This window comes from Eumetopias jubatus, unplaced genomic scaffold, assembly GCF_037043125.1.
Source record: "Eumetopias jubatus isolate StellerSeaLion01/CBP00866 unplaced genomic scaffold, mEumJub1_p1.0 scaffold_3, whole genome shotgun sequence".
Taxonomy (NCBI): domain Eukaryota; kingdom Metazoa; phylum Chordata; class Mammalia; order Carnivora; family Otariidae; genus Eumetopias; species Eumetopias jubatus.
Window position 1 is genome coordinate 134,042,042 of NW_028274809.1, and position 17,805 is coordinate 134,059,846.

General features: G+C 37.2%; 1 protein-coding gene across 4 annotated transcripts in view; it reads right to left on the minus strand.

Moving 5' to 3' along the window:
- RNASEH2B (ribonuclease H2 subunit B) overlaps positions 1 to 17,805 on the minus strand; it is a 70,098-nt gene that overhangs the window by 2,845 nt on the left and 49,448 nt on the right. Inside the window, exons 8-11 of one of the 4 annotated variants that reach the window (XM_028105852.2) lie at positions 15,571 to 15,652; positions 13,887 to 13,929; positions 9,735 to 9,815; positions 6,702 to 6,901 (exon numbers count right to left, since the gene is read on the minus strand). In XM_028105852.2, coding sequence (XP_027961653.1) covers positions 6,785 to 6,901; positions 9,735 to 9,815; positions 13,887 to 13,929; positions 15,571 to 15,652 — 323 coding nt within the window. In that variant the 3' untranslated portion in view covers positions 6,702 to 6,784. Of the gene's footprint in view, positions 1 to 6,701; positions 6,902 to 9,734; positions 9,816 to 13,886; positions 13,930 to 15,570; positions 15,653 to 17,805 lie in introns of those variants that run through there. The other 3 variants (XM_028105869.2, XM_028105859.2, XM_028105881.2) reach the window with 3 other exon arrangements.

A 17,805-nucleotide genomic window follows, 5' to 3' on the forward strand; every position in this document is an offset into this window, starting at 1 on the left:
CTCAGTGCAGCTAACTCTGGAGCTCTCCAAAGCTTGGGTTAGTCTGGAGAGAGGGCTATTTGGGAGGACGTATGTGATACAAGGTATCTAGTCAAGTTACATAACCTTTAATAGCAGAGAAAGTCAGTCCTAACCATGCGCGGAGACTATCCTTCAAATCTAGTGTTGGCATGACTTCCCAGGGTGTAAGGGAAGTCAGTTCCTCTGGGGAGAGGGAGTTTGGTGTGGAAAGTCTGGGAGTCTGAGGTCCTGAGTTGACCTTCTGGCTCAGCTCTTTATTAGCTGTGTGACCTTGAGCTTTTTCAACGGTAAAATGGGGAAATAATACCAATGGTGCCATTCTGTTTCTAGAAGGATTAATCACATAAATTCATGGGAAAAGTGCTTAAAACCTGCAAAGCACTTGGTCAGCTTTTGTTATTACTTCCCAATAACTGTGCTCTTCACATTTCTTTTTACTGCAAGGGAATGTAATCTATGGAAAATGAAGAAAAGAGTCAAATATATGCCAGGAACACCTCAAGAGCCAGAATGAGCATGTTGGCAGATTTCCTTCCAGACTTTCTTCTAGGGAAACAGATGAGATAAGCCAACGAAAGAACTGAGAGGCGTGCCTGATGCATGGTAAGCACTGGATGGATACGAACTCTACAGCATTTCCTCATGGGTATAAAGGAGGTAAGTCTCCCCATGCGGCAGCAAATTCAGGGAAGGACATAAAAGGACTCAATGATCTAGTCTCATTTCACAGGGAAGACAGGACTGTGGGCCAGCAAAGCTAGTGATTTGTTCCTGGGCCCACAGAGTTAAGGCAGGACCGAGACTACAACCAGGGACAGTAATAATCCAGCTACTTTAAATTAATTGGTCTTTTTAGGCCAATTACTTTTACTTTTTAAAAGTAACCTTCTTAGTTTAGTTTGAAACATGGTTGGCCATTTATCTGTTTACTGATATTGTCATAAATTTGCATGTAACAAAAGCAACACTGTATGTTTGGTTAAGTAAATGGATACTTTTTAGTTTCTCACTTCCAAATTGCCTTTGTGTCTTGCTAAGTCTCCTAATAAGAGAAATATGATCCTGGGAATGGGTTGTAGCACACTAAGAAACACACCCAAACTAACAAAACACAATTCCACTTGACATCCACATTAAACCTGATGGAGGAGAATCTCTTTGGGAGTGCAGAACCAGAGAAGTACAAACCTTGAAAGATGAGAGAGCCTGAGAGCCAGAGTACAGGGAAAATTTAAATTGAAGATAAACCAGACATAAAAAAGAAAAGAATGTTGGCAATCCGAGATCTGTTTCAGAAATATGTATGGTTTGACAAAAACGATGGAGGCTCTTGTGTGTGTACCTAAGTGGTTTTATAGTTTGCAGAAATTTTTTGAAGCTTACCCCAAATCAGCACATTCATCACAAAGATAATAATGTAAGTAAAGAGAAGCGAAGGGCCGAGGGATTTAAGCCAGCTGTTTGGGTTGGCTGTCCCTATCCTGACTGCTAGGGCACCCTGCCCTGCGACTCTGGCTGTTGTGGGGATTAAAGGACTTATACATACAGCAAAGTGCTCAGAACAGTACTATTTAAATGCTATACAGTGTGTGTTGTTATTAGAATCAGTATTAGTATTATGAAATGATCACATGAGAAACAGGATATTAGCATAGTTTCAAAAATTGAGGGGCATTTTTACAAAATAGCTGACCAGTATTCTCAAAAGGGTCAAGGCCATTGAAAGACAAAGGAAGACTGAGAGACTCAAATATTAGAAAAAACAGAAGAGATATGACAACTAAATACAATGTGTAATGATGGACTGGATTCTGGAATAGAAAAACAACATTAATGTAAAAACAGGTGAAACTCAAGTAAGGTGGTAGATTGGTTAATAGTGTTGCATTATTGTAAATTTCCTGGGCTTGGTAATTACACTTTGGTTATGTCAGGTGTTAACATTAGAGAACGCTGGGTGAAAAGTGTAAGTAACCTCTACTGTTTTTGCAACTTTTCTGTATGTCTAAAATTATTTCAAGATAAAAAATAAAAAAAAAAAAGAAAGGAAGAGACCCACAAGTGACAGAGATGATGCAACCAGTAGACAGGGACAGTAATGAAGTATTTAAAGAAAACACAGTGAGAGAAATGGAAAGACATAAAAAAGAACCAAATAGAACATCTAGAACTGAAAATTCCCATTTTGAAATAAAAATTCACTAGCTGAGGTTAATGGAAGATGAAACACTACAGGACAAAGTAGACTTGAAAATATAACAAGAAAACTGTCTAACATGAACATAAAACAAAACAAAACCTAGAAACTCAGTGAAAGGACAGGTCGGCTATTATCAAGTGGTCTAACATACATGTAAATGAAGTCCTAGAAGCTGAGGGGGTGAGCAGAAAAAAGCAGAAAAATATTTAAAGAAACACTGGCCAGAAATTTTCCAAATTTGATGAAAATGACAAACTCAAAGATTCAAGAAGCTCAACAGACCCACAAACAAGTTAACACAAAGAAAACCACATCAACACATCATAATCAACTTGCTGAAAACTAATAAAGAAAAAAAATCTTAAAAGAAGCCAGGGAGGAAAGGGGACACCGTTTAATATAAAGTAGAAGAAATAAAAAAATTATCACAGATGTCTCATCAGAAATAACACGAGCCACAAGACAATGATTCTCTGACAGGATCAAAGAAGTTAAAAAATTTTTAGCTGGATTAACCAAGAAAACAAAAAAGATACACATGATCAATCAGGTATGAAAAAAGAAAATGACTACAGATCCACAGATATAAAAAAGATAATACAAATATGAGAAACAAGTTATGCCAATAAATTTGACAACACCGACAAAACACATTTCTTAAAAGACATAAATTACTAAAACTGGCACACACACATGCAAAAGAAAATTAGAATAGCTCTATATCTATTATAGAAATTGAATCAGTAATTAAAAACTTTCCTAGAAAGAAAATTCCAGGCCCAAATGGCTTCATTTGTTGAATTCTGTCCAATATAAAAGGAAGAAACAATTACTAATCTCATATAAACTCTTCCAGAAAATAGGTGATGAGAAGATATTTCTCAATTCATTTTCTGAGGTCAGTTATGCTCTGATACCAAAACTAGACAGAATTATTACAAGTAAGGAAAACCACAGACCAACATCCTTCGTGAACAGAGATAACAAAAATCCTTAACAAAATATTAGGAAGTAAAACACAATACTGTATATGAAAAGAATAATACACTATAGACCAAGTAGGGTTTATCCCAGGAATGTCATGTTATTTTAACTTTCAAAAAGCAATCATTATACTTCAGATATTAAAAGATAAACCATTATTAAAGGAAAACTACATGATCATCTCAATAAATGAGGACAAAATATGTGACAAAATTCATATCCATTTCTGACAAAACTCTCGGTGAACTGGGAATAGGAGAGAAATCTACAAAAACCACACACATTGATCGACAGAAGCAATGAGCACATCTTGTGCCTAGATTTTGGTTTCTAAATATCACTCTCCATGAACAGGAACTCTGGCTTTTTAGGAGAAAGGTTGATTCACAGCCTGGGCAGAAAGAGTACAAGAGCCTGGAATACCCTGTCACAGAAGAAGAAACCCACTGGACAAAATACAAAATCTACAAGTCCATACTGATATAAGTTCATAAATGAATAAATAAGTAGAGACAGGAAAGCTATTCTTCCTAAAAAAAATGCCAGCCTAATATAAAAGAAATAGATACAGAAGAAGTGAAGGAGTTAGAAAAATCACCAGTCGATTCTAAACCTTGTGGGTGAATGTTTGATGAAGAATAGTATACCTAAAAGTCCAAGAGTATTTCCCACAAATTGCCTATTAATTACAAAGAAAACAGTAGTAACTCTGCAGTGGATAAACCTGTATCAAAGGTTACCACCACCTTAATCAAAGTGAACATCACCGGTAGTGGGTCACACTATTACTCTTGAGATGGTGCACTGAGAAAGACACATTGTTACCTCTGTGGGTGCCCATAGGTATCGCTCGAATCTAATCAAGAGGAAACATTAGGCAAACTCAAAGTGACCATTCTACTGAGTAATTGGCCTGTACTCTTCAGTAATGTCAAGGTCAAGTAAGACAAAGACCAGGTGAGAAATTCTTCCAGATTGAAGACTAACAATAACGAAAAAGAAGTCTCAGTGCTAGAAAGTTTTACCGTTTTCTTTAATATGGTCCAATAATAGAATATTCCAGCTCAAAATTATTCCTTCTAGAACACTGGTCAAGATGGGAAGGTAGCATAATTCTAACACTGAAACCTAATATTGCTTTTGAATACAGATGCGAAAATTCTAAGTAAAAGCCCAGAAAAACTAATTAACAACTAGATTTCACATGGCTAACCCAGAAGCATACACTGTGGTATTCTTTATATAATGTCAGGTAAGGGTTATTGTAGGAACTCAAATACAGTTCAACAGTGATAAAGACTCCCTCATCATCTCAAGAGCTGTCAGAAACATATTTGATACCAACCAACACCAATTACTAATTAAAACTTTAAGGAAACTAAGTATGAAAGGAAATATCAAAAATAGATATTCTTTATCATAGCAACAACAGCTAGTGTCAGAATTAATGGTAATGTACATTAATCAAATCACAAATCAGACCGATTGACTACTATTAATACTCTTCAACACTGTTCCAGGTATTCTCACCCATGTTATAAAAGATATATCTCACCCAGGATATAAAAGATATAAAAGAGGTATAACTACTAGAATGGAACACAATTTTTTTTTGAAGATTATTATAACTTATGCATCAAACCCCAATATGAATATAATAAAAAATTAATAGTTCAGTAAATTGGTTATTTAAAAGGTAAATATATAAAAATGTAAAATTTTACCACAAAATAGCCAGTTAGAAGATCTAAAAAATAGATTTCATTAATAGCAACAAAAATACCTAGAAATATGCCTAAAAAGAAGTACCTATATGAAGATGAAGAAGCAAATGTTAGTGAAAGGTATGCTTAGGATTTTAGCAAATATAGAGAAATACTATATTCCTGAATAACAAAAAGGAATTTTACAAACATGTCTGTTTTCCTCTGAATAATTTATGTGTCTAACAAAATCTCAATAAAAAATCCCCTTGGAACTTACTCTTAGAACCTGACAAAATAATTGTACAGATCTAATGGAAAAATCGACAGGTGAGAAAACAAATTAGAGCTTTATCTCACAGCATATTTAAATACAAATTCTGCAGATGATTTAAGTACTAATATAAAACAAAAAATTAGTTATTAAAAAATTAGAAGAAAAGAAGTGACTGGTTAACTTTCCCACAAAGGGAAGCATCTTTCTAAGTATAACATCAATGTAAAGGAGAAGTTTATATATAGATATATATGTCTCTCTCTATATAGTGGTATGTTACCATTTATATATATATATGTCTACATAAAAACCCAAAACATCTCCATGACAAAAAAAATCATGCACAAAATTAAAGTTTATAGACCAACAAAAAGCTTACAATGGACAAAAATTAATGTGTTTAAGTCACAGAGTATCTTTAGAGTCCATAAGAAAAATACCAACACTCCCACAATTTAACAGAGGACATACACAGATAATGCTCTATAAGATGATGAATGGTCATGTAAATGTGAAAAAATGTTCAATATTATTAATCAGGGAAATGTGAATTAAAACCACAATAAAACGCCTTTTTTCCCCACTTATTTGCAAAGCTAACATTCAAAGCTCACAAGGTGGCAGTGAATAAGAGAAGAACTGAGACCACTCTGTGTTCCAGTGCAAGATTCTGTATACTTTCTGTGAAAGATCTTCCCACAAATATGAATTTGGAAAATTCAGTTATAAACTGGGAAGCCCACATCTAAAATCCATTCTAAGGGAGCAATAAAAGATACGAACAAACATTTACTTGTAATCTGATTCTTCAAACAGTGAACATTTGTAAGCCATCTAAATGTCCAAAATAGGGTCATGGTCATTAAATGATCACATATCCAAAGAATTAAAAATGACCATCATTAAAAAAGCATATTTATGAAGCCTGCTTTAGTAGCCTGGGAAAATGCTCACAAAATGATGTTGCCAAGAAAGAAGATGATACAATTACTATTATAATTCCTTAAAAAAATTATTATTATAAGAACATGTGCCATAGGATCTCCGGGTAATGTCAAGTTGGAGATTATAATTTTAATTTAATACCTTTCTCTATTTTCTGCAACAAACGCAGATTCATAGAACAGAAAATATTCAACAAAAGATTTACCAAAAGCTCAAGGCTTTTAAAAAGTAGTGGTTTCTCTGATCGCTGTAATCGGATTTCTGTCCGTACGCTGGAAACCACAGTGCTGTTGCTACCATGTGGCAGAATGGCATAGAAGAACAGGCGTACGCTCAAATACTGTCACATGTCAGTTTATTGAGGAAACTGGGATGCTAGCTAGAGGTTAACTCTATTCACTTGATTACTTTTCAGGATGTCAAACAAGAGTCTGAAGGCCACACGGGCCATGAAAGTTACACAATGACTTTCCCACATTTTGTTCAAAAACACAAAAATCAAATACGAAGAAATGTTCGACTCTGCACATTGCCCTCGTTTTTTTTTTTTTTTTTTTTGGTAATTAAGGGTCAGGAAGCACAGTGGTGTGGGGGAAGGACAAAAATGGAACATGTAACAGGCAAATATTTTTGCTAGATTTCATTTTCAAAGTTTCAGATCTTTCCGATTTTTTTTTTATTTTTTGTAGCAAAAAAGGAATCAATACTTTTCATTCCACTCTTGTCAACTTTAGCCAAAGCCTTCTGAGCTGCAGTCATTTTGCTATTTTTCTGTTAAGGAAAATAAGAGAAAAATTGTTACAAATGTAACCTTTATAAATCGTAAATGCAAATCAAACAAGTCCATGCTTGTCTCAAGGTTCATGAAGAGAAGTATTTTCTGCTAACATGTTTCATAAGGGAGACATTATTATTATTTTTGTTTTAATTCTGATTTCCACTCAGAATTCAGATCTAAGACACAAAATCTGGTAAAAGAGGCAGGAGAAAAAATCGCCGCCTTCTAAGGAGTGGAATGTTACAACCATGGTTCACTTTGGGGGAGTAATTCTGGAGGATGTATTAAGTACAATAACACCAATAAAGGAGCTGACTCAGGAAGTGATTGTCAGAGGAGGAATTCCAGCCTAGTATTACTGCGTGATGAATAATTCACCACAATGGACTGTTGCATTTTATTCATAGGCTCTATGGGAAACCAAGGACAACACCAATATATTCAGAAAATAACCTGTACTGTAGAGCATCCGGGGCCAGCAGGATAACTGCCCCCGTTTTCGTCCAACAAAGAAATACTTTTCAAAAAGCTGACTTCACGTAACTGCCTTTGAAATTCCTCTCTCTTCCTGGTCACTGTTTTCTCTGTTTGTTTGTTTTGCTTTGGTTTGGTTTTGTGCCACGTTCTGGAACCATCACTCCTAGAAGGTAAACAGCAGCTGATTCTACTTCAGCGCATCTCAGCTTCTCCAGCAGAAGCAAACATGATGGGACTCAGCAAAGGAAAAGAAATGATCTGTCTCCCTGAGAACTGTGAGACAGTCACTGCCAAAGAACCTTTTAAGGGCACGGTATATGATCCCTGAAATCTTGCTTCTCACATTCTGTCACTTACATTTTAGGAGGCTTGTTTTTTGACTGGATGGTGAAAAGTGACAGTCTCTTTGAGACAAGTTATCCCCTGTATTTAACTGACATCCTGGTCCAACCCCTTATTTCCCTGGGGCTGTGCCCAAGTAGATACAACAAAAAGCAGCAGTTACAAGGGTGGGGCAGAATTAGTCCTCCCAGAGAAACTCAAAAACATCCCTGCTTACAGAAGCCATAGAGATAACTAGCTATCTTGCCAAATCTCAACTGGGATTTATTCCCTGACATCACATGCCCAGATAAATTACATATAGATCAAAGAATAAAATTTATAAAAAACATTAAATGCTAAGGGGGGGTAAATGTTAAAATCTAAGAGGAAGTGAGTTTATCTTGGGATGGGCAAGCATAAAAATAATGAGAAAGTCACAAGGAAAAACAATTCCTACATTTAATCCTCAGAAAAACTTAAAACTTTAAAAAATCGAACGAAAAGGCTAAACACAAATTAGAAAATCATTTGTACCCTATGTGTCGTGAAGTGTTAATAATTCCTAATCTAGAATAAGCTCTTAAAAATCAACAAGAAAAACACTACTATCCCAATATAAAAAACAGGCAAGGGGCATGAACTGACAATTTCCAAAAATGCAAATGGGCAATAAGCATTTGGAAAAACAACTAACCTTTCTCACCAAAGAAATGTACCCTAATTAGACAGTCAAAAATTTTCAAGAATAGGGCGCCTGGGTGGCTCAGTTGGTTAAGCGACTGCCTTCGGCTCAGGTCATGATCCTGGAGTCCTGGGATCGAGTCCCGCATTGGGCTCCCTGCTCAGCGGGGAGTCTGCTTCTCCCTCTGACCCTCCCCCCTCTCATGTGCTCTCTCTCTCTCTCTCATTCTCACTCTCTCAAATAAATAAATAAAATCTTTGAAAAAAAATTTGCAAGAATAAAAATAATATTCAGTGTTGTCAAGAAAGCAAGATGAGCAATCTTGCAGCAATAATGGTTGGGAATTCAAATTTCTACATTTTTGGAAAGCATTTTATATATATGTGTGTGTGTATATATACACACACACATATACATACACACACACATATAATCAATCATATATATGATTATATATGATGTATATCATATATATGATAAAATCACATATTATTATGTATGATATAATATATATGATAAAATCACAATCATGTACACACACGCATATATATATTCCCTCAATAATCATGGAAAGAGCTCATGTTTTCTAAGCCCTTATTCTTAGTTCTAAATTGTGTCTAAAGAAATAGAGATACAGACTATAAATGTTTATCACTTCATTAAAACAAAGAATGAAAAAAGCAGAAGTAACCTATGTGTCCAAAAATAGGGGAATGACTAAATAGATTATATCCCATATGGTGAAATAAAATAACACAAATGACTGAATATCATGAAAGCATTAATAATTTGTCAAAGAATGCCTAATGACATGAGAACATTTTCACAATATAGTGCTAAATGAAGAGGATAGAACCCCAAACTATAAATATATTAAAATGCCAATTTTAAAAGCTATGTATGTATTTATAATGTATGTATCATATAAAACTTTGTAAGAAAGGTTATGAAAATATTTGCCAGGGTGATTGCTGAATGGTAGGGTTATTAATAATTATTGTCATCATCATAAATTCTGGGAAGCTTCCAGGCAGTAGAGTTGACAAAAAATGACCTGTGGAGGCTCCCTCCCTCTGTGCCCTCATGCCCCCACTCTAAATATAGACGGCAAAGTGTAGGCATGCTCTTGCTAAGTATATTGCCTTGCCTTGATTCATAAAAAGTCTTCCTGGCTTGACATATTCATTGTCATTCACAATTTTGAATTACTGAGTCACAGAAATGCAAGTTAATAATCTTTCATGGTTAAAAATCACCATCAAGCATGAAATCATTCCTGGATGTCCTCATGCAGGATCATCTACTGAATCCAGGAATATACTACTACGGCTGGACACACATACCTTTTCAGTCTTCCAATCTTTCCTGTTAAACTTAGTGTAATCTTCTTTTGCTTCTACAGGCTCATCAGATAACTTTACTTTCTGCAATGTTAGAGCAGTGAAGTGATGTCAAATGTCACTTCGACACAGCAATCCATTTTTTAAAAAACAGTGGGGTCAATTTGGACCTGCATCAAGGCCAAATGGAACAGCAGACCCTGCAAAGGGGGCTTACTCTGCATTTTGCCAATTATCTGGGAGAAGGAAGCCACATATACCCTCTGAGAAGCAGCCTCGGTGATGGGGGTATATGATAGGGTGAGTCCATGACCCAGCCTGTTGGGCAGTCTAGTGATACTGATCACATATTTTGTATGTACCAGGACTGGGAGGCATCTAGGCGACTGCTGACTTCCAGGACAGTGTAAGGGGGTGAAGGCAGGCACAGAAGTCAAAGACAAGAATTTCCTTTAAGGGGCCAGGTATCCAGCTAGAACCCCCACTTCATTCACCTTCTGGGCTGGGGGTGTAATGTCCATTTAGGAATAAGGCACATTATTCTGTTATTACCATTTTTGTATAGCTTCATGTTCTTACCTCCTTTCAACTACCTCATTTTGTCCACACAAGGACAACCTTGCAAGGCAAGCAGCCAGAAGGAGAAGGAAGCACAGAGAGATTAAACAAATGACTTAAGCCCACCTAGCAGAGGACAAGGCGTGAGAGCTCCATTTCTGTACAAGTGCTCTTTCCATGAGGCCCAATATAACTAAGTCCACCTTTACTTCATGTTTTTACCTTTCACATGAGCATTCTGCACCAGTGAACGTGGGAACCTTGTCAAGAGCTAGACTGTGGCTTTAATGTTCACATTATGGAAGGAATTGTGACACATTTACTACGTAAAAGGCACATAACAGGGCAGGTAAGTCTTGATATTTAACACAGAGAACTGACTGCACGTGACCACGACTTGGATTTTTGCAGATCTTCAAGTTCTTTGTGGAGACACCGGGTTGAAAGACCCAATGTGGGTTTTCCCCTCGAAATGCAGATTTATTCCCAGCTTCCCTCTTCCTACCCCAGCGTTTGCTAAACAGAGAGCCGTAGAGTTAGTGTCAAAAGATGCCACGGCACATGTATAAAAACCACGGGCATAAAACAACGTGTCTTGAAATTCTTCACTGTAAAAAAACAGGGGGGCATCCTGGAAATACATAACATCATGTGGCAACACCTTCTCTTGGTCACCCAGTAATCCCTAGCAAATGAATCTTCAAAAGAAAAAGACTAGGTTATCACGAACGAACTACTACCAGCAAAGTATACATATGAGCAATTTTCTTAAGAATATGTTTCTACTTAAAAATTAAGATCAGTAAAGGGCATTTAGGTGATGCACATTTTTACTAGAAAAGTATCTTTAACCAGGAAAGTGGAACTCACAGGTAATAACGGTTCAGGCTATAATTGTCTCAAATTGCAAAAAGCTTAAAGTTATAAGATGGTTTGCTCTCCTCTGAGGCAAAATATCCTACTTTAGGTGTCCTTATAAACACTTGGGCATATTCACTCTTTGCTGGGAAGTCAATGAAAAAATGTTCAAGACAAGAGCTTAAGATGAAAAGTGCTTCTTTATAAATATACAGTGTTTAATAAGATGATGGACTTGCTCAGGTGTTTTAATGGCTCCTATCAAACAGGACACCAGTAATTAGTGCTCATAAAAAAGAAAATTATTGTGGTGGGTCTCTGCACTGAACTTTTTCTAGTTACTCACAGCACATGCTGAATATGTTTGAAAGAATCATAACTGTTACACTTATTTGAATTGTTATTTAAAAGACCAAACAGGGGAGCCTGGGTGGCTCAGACGGTTAAGGGTCCGACTCTTAGCTCAGCTCAGAAGTCTCTATCTCAGGGTTGTGTGTTTAAGGCCCGCTTTGGGCTCTGCCTACTTAAAAAAAAAAAAAAAAAAAAAGACCAAATCGCTACAGATGTGGGGGGATGTTTCAGAACAAACAGAAAAAGGGCTCAGAAAGACAGTAACAAAGGCTATGACTGAATGGGTACAGTTCTGGAAAGAGAAGAACAAACAGCAGAGTACCACAGGAATTAATGCTAGGATGGGTCTTATTCTTACAGATGATCTGCAAGAAGGAACTCAAGAGTACCTCCAATCCACTGACTGCACTCAGTTCTGCCAGCTGACGGAGATAAATTCCAACGATGGAAGGGGGCAAGGGTTGGAAACTGAGCTTCGACACAGGCAAATGTGATAGTAAGAAAATAATGCAAAACACATTAAGGACGACAGGCTTTATACTATCATTACAGACAGACACAAAGATACCTAATAACCACTGGAACGGATTTCCTGAAAATCATCGACCGTATTACTGTAAAAATCAATCAAACCTGGGACACATACAAGAAGGCTAGCAGAAGATGTGATCCTAAGCTTGTTTAGAGCATGGTACATCATCCAGTGCAGTTTGCACTCCACACACTAGAGCCCCAGCAAGACATAATAGAACGGGACACCTCCAACAGCAACTAAACAATCCAGGAGATGAGGCCGAGATTTAGGAGAAACAGGATTGTGAGATCCAAATCAGGGCTTGGCAAACTGCCTGCGGGCCCAGCCCTGCTGGCCGCCTGTTTTTATAAATGAAGTTTTGCTGGAACACAGCCGCCCGCATCCGTTTATGAATCGTCTGTGGCGGTCTCTGAGCTACCACAGCAGAGCTGAGGAGTTGTGACAGACACCATCTGCCTTGTGAGGCCTCAAACAGTCACGAGCTGGCCTTTGCAGGATAAGCCTGCCGACCCCTGATCTACATCATACACGATGACATCACAAATGATTTAAAGTTTGGAAATTAACATAGGCAAACAGAAAACCGGGTTAAAAGTAAACGTAGGAAATGCATTATCCCGGATGGTATCAAAGGCCAAAACCTTCATTCATGAATGATCTCTAAGTTCCTAAGGAAGACAGATATTTGGGAGAAAGAAAGATGCTTTTGTTTTTGGAAGCAGAAAAGTAAGAGAGGAACACATGCCCATCGCCTTAGTTCCAGCAAGGCAATCATGCCTCTATCCCCTACAGCTACTGTCAGAGATGAACTACTAGACTGGAAGAAGTGTGGGTCTGACCTAGAATGACCTTGGGTCTTATGGCAACTGACCTCTGCCCAGCGCTATTCCTCCTGAGGGAAAAGGATCGCCCTCCTTTGACAGCCTGCTGAAAATGGCCCACAGCTCAGGTTGATGCACTTGAAATTTTCTGTCCTTAAGTCAAAGTAATGAGTGCTTCTGGAGCCACCCCAACCTCCAAACAGGACATGAAACAAAAAAAATCCCGAGCATGTTGGCCACCTTGAAGGCAGGGAAAGAGGAAAGTTCTTTAACATCCACTTTCCATTCTCAAGGCATCCATTATTCTGTTGGCAAGAGAATGACCTCACTGACGAGTTGGTTTATTTCCCTGTCTCTGAGCAGTGCTCACTTGTCTGAGATCAGGGCTGGACTGAGGGACGCCACGGTTTGCCATCAGGTGTGGTTTATGGCTGGCTTCTCTAACTCTCTGTATCTGGGAGACAAAAACAAGCTGCAGCCCAGGAAGCCGAGGAGCTGTGGGTGGCAGTTTGAGAACATCTGGAAGAGGAAGGGGTTTTTGCAATACACAAGTTGCGTTGATCATTCCAAGCACAGAAAAAAAAAAAAAGTTTGGCTATCCTTGCTCAAAGGGATTCTTTGTGTTGCGAAAATCATGCTCTGTTCACCTCTGTGCCAGTAACAATTAGATCTGGCCAAATGAGTTTTAGTTATACGTTGAGTATTCCTGATGTTTAATAAAGTTAATTGTAGGACCTGGCTATCTTAAGAAGGCTGAATTTTAATTATACATCTATGAGACTTTTAGGTAGGTATCTGGCTACAACCAACTCTTATCTGGTTTTCACAGCACTGTTTTTATCATTCAGGTAAAATCTACAAAAATAAAAATTACTGATGGAGAGCTCATTACAATCTTTAATCCACATAACATCACTCCACCCAAGGAGGATTTAGTATGCTTTAAAATGGACTAGAGCACAGTAAACCTATGTGGTAAAAATGTACTATTTTTCCAAGCCCCCCAAAGATATCTTAGTCACAGCTCCTTACCTTTGATGGAGGGTTTGGCAATGACGCTGAAGGTTCCGGAAGCCTATGGAATAAAAAACAAGAATCATAGTCATGGTTTTTCATAGACAAGCAAACAGAAAGACTGGGCCAACTAAGGACTTAGCAAGTGCTACTTTCATGGACTAGCTTCACCTCCATGTGTCCTCCTGGACTATCACCTCAGTGTAAAGAATGACATTTCTCTAAATGAAGAAATCTACATTTTCTTCGCATTGGAATTGTCTGAACTAAAAAGTAAATTAGAACTTATTTGTTGCAATGGAGCTGCTTTTCTTTAGCCTCTATAAATTTACATTTTGGCATTGTAGTATTTTTTCCTTCATAAATGATGAATCCAGTATATATATATTTTTAATTTAAATACAACTTAGTTAACATAGAGTGGAATCCAGCATATATTTAAAAGTGAAAATTATTTTAACTGTTGACAAAGAGTCAGACAAACTTGACTTTTCTTCAATTAAAGAGAAGTTTAAATGACATATCTTCCTCCCGGAACCTTTAACCAAAAGCTAATCACTTCTGAGGAAAAAAGAATCTAAAAAATAACAGGAGTACAAAGACATAGGTCTCGAATGAGACAAAGAGGCACTGAAAAACCCAGGGAAATATTAAACAGAAAGATAGGGTTATCAATTTAAAGCAGGCTTTCAAGACACTTTAACTACTATAGAAACCAGTTTCCACTAATTGTTTTTCTTTTTTCACTAATTGTTTTTTAAAGTAGGACCTATGCAATTTGCTAAAAACAGCAACTATGTATCTCTTAAGTCACTTTATCTTCATGTATCAGAGGAGAAAGCTATTACAAGAATGGTGAAAAGCTATTATCATACCCATAAAATCTTAACAATCGTTGCTAAAATCTAGAAAAGAAACACATTCTTTTCAGCCTAAGGTAAAGTCTTTACATTATATTAAATATCTTTATGAAGGATATAATAACACAGAGCAAATCATTCTTAAACCCATTTTCTACCCTCAGACACAGATTGTGCTTGATCCTTTCAGTTCCAAGTGCTGGGCATAATAAAGGTACTTGGCAAACATCTAATGACAGTGAAAATGGTACAAAACCTTTAAATGTAACTTTCAAAAATATCCTAAGGGCGCCTGGGTGGCTCAGTCATTGAAGCGTCTGCCTTTGGCTCTGGTCATGACCCCAGGGTCCTCATTGGGATCCTTGCTCAGCGGGGAGTCTGCTTCTCCCTCTGCCTCTATCCCTCCCCTCCACCTCCCCCATCCCCTGCTCTTGCTCTCTCTCTCTCAAATTAAAAAAAAAAAAAAATCTTTAAAAAAATATTCTACATGCCATCTCTTGTTTTCTTCCAATCTTTATTTCTCTTAAAATGATCACAAAAAACCACATTAGTGAAGTCTAACTGGAGATAAAATAGTATAATGTTAACACTCTAAAATCATACCAACCCATAATTCCAGTCCTAATACTCACCAGTTTCTGCAATCAGTATCCACCGATTCAATTTGTTTCAATAAATCAGTGTCTATTAAAAATCACCTTCAAACCATAGAGTCTAGGAGGTAACTCAAGAATAATTTATCAAAAACAGTGATGTGATAAAGTCATTAAGGACCCTATTGCTGGGAAACCAAGAAGCACCAAGGTACTTCCTAATTGTGGCTAAAGATGAATGATACTTACTTTAAATATTTTGATAAGTCATCACTTAATTCTTTAGGGATATAATCAGATATCAGACCATGTGCATAACGAATATAATCCTCTGAAAGAAACAGAATGGAGAGTGCAAGGAAAAAAAATTAGTAACAGCTATGATAGTTTTATAGTCAAACTGACCAGAGTTAAAATTCTGGCTCTATCTGGCCTTAGAGACTCACTTAAGCTCTTAGCCTCCCTTTCCTCATTTGTAAAATGGGGATGCTGATATCTCTGGTTAGAGCAGTGGGCGGTTTCATGGATGAGATATGACAGAGGGTGATATCAAAGATATGAGATGGCAGAATACAGCAGACGCCCACCAAATGACAGTTAAAAATTCAGGGTCTTTTTCTTAGTTGAGGCCTTTGAATACAAATAAAGCTCAAAATCAGCTGCAATAACATGACATATTCATGCCTTTTAAAGGCTAATCTTTTCTAGGCGTTTCCATAAAGAATAAATATAATTAATGAACAGTAATGAATATATTCATTTAAGAGACATAATATATGATATGTCTCTGTCAAGTACTTGCTTTATAAGAGTCCTGAACATTATATATACTCTCAAACTAATAAAAATGCCTTCAAAAATGTAAAAAACTAAGCTCAGTAGAAGGTATAATCATTAATTCTAAAGCACGTGGACCCTCAGTACTACAGTGAAGCCGCAGTATCAATGAGATGCAGTTATAGAAGTCAAAATCTGTTTTAAAGCCCTGTTTTTTAATTCAGTATTTTATGTAGAATACTAGAGGATAATCAAACTTAATATATGGGATAATCATACGGGGATATAGACTACCAAAAGCACTATCTCAGGTTTGTTCCTGGGACATTCATTTGCTTCTTTTTTTCTTTCCTTCTGCCTCCAAACTAAGATAATAATTTGCCTAAGCATTAAAGTGACTGCTTCCTGGAGCACATAATCTCAAAGTCTTCACTGAGAGATTTACACTACCAACATAGAACTGAAAGTTATCACCGGGCCCTTCTTAAAATGTGTTCTTGGTTCTAGGTTAGTAATTATCCAATAAGTCATGAATAGACAAAGGGAAACAAGGAAGCCAACACATTATTCGTTTGCCTCTTCTGGTAGCCTCCTGAACTAAAGATCTAAAAAAAAGGAAAGCTTACTTTATGGCGAGGCCCTACATGGCAATATAGCCGTGCCCAAACCCTTATATTTAGAGACTGGTACAAACACTGGATTCAGAGCGGAAGACGTGGCCTAGCTAGGATGGGTGACCTTGGGTAACTCATCTACTCTCTGAGACCACAGTTCTTCACTTTTAAACTGAGATCTGTCTAAATAATCTCTAACATCCCTTCACCTTCTTTAAAAAAAAAAAAAATCTATGGTCCATCCATCCACTCCTTCTCTTTTGTTAAAGCCAATCAAAAACCGTGACAGCTGATAAACTCAGTGTGGCCAAAGCTGTCCACTATTTCCAGAATGGCAGGAGTCCTCTACCATCTACATGTGCAAGGTGTTTTAAGGTAGATTTCTGCAAATCAAAGACTGCCTGAATTACCTTCAATCATAAACAGGCCCCTAGTCCTAGTTTTATTTGTTTTAATGACGAAACTCAGATGCTTTGGAGTTGTATGCCCACAGCAGGGGAACACTGAATTGGAGCTTAAAGTCAGAAAAGTTTCTGTCCCACCATTTGGGAATGTTAATTGCATTATATCGCTGTTTTTACTCAACTATACATACAAAAATAAGAGGACACTACACTGGAAAAAAAACAAAAGAATGTACCATAATAACCTAAAAGAAAAAAATTGCCAAGGGAATCAATTTTCATCTAAAATCAAAATATTAAGACCAATAGTAGGACACACACTTCTTGAGAATAAGATGCAGAGAGGTGCAGCCCATTGGAAATGCAGGGCCACACAAACAGTAGGACAAAAAAGGTAAGAGTGTGGGCTTCAGAGTCAGGCAAGCTCCATCAGTAGCTCAGCTTCACCATTCACTCACTGTGGAACTTTGGGCGCAGCCTCCAGACTCTCACTGTCAAATAAGACTTACAGGGAGGGTCAGTGGAGATACTGTGTGTCCACAGGCAACTCAAGCAAAGGGCCTGACACACAACACACCCTCCATAAATGATAGCCAGAGTTGTTAGGCTGGTTATGACCATTAGTGCAAAATAAATATGTGTCAAAGGCATGATTTAAGTATCAATTAGTGACAGAAATGATCTATGGT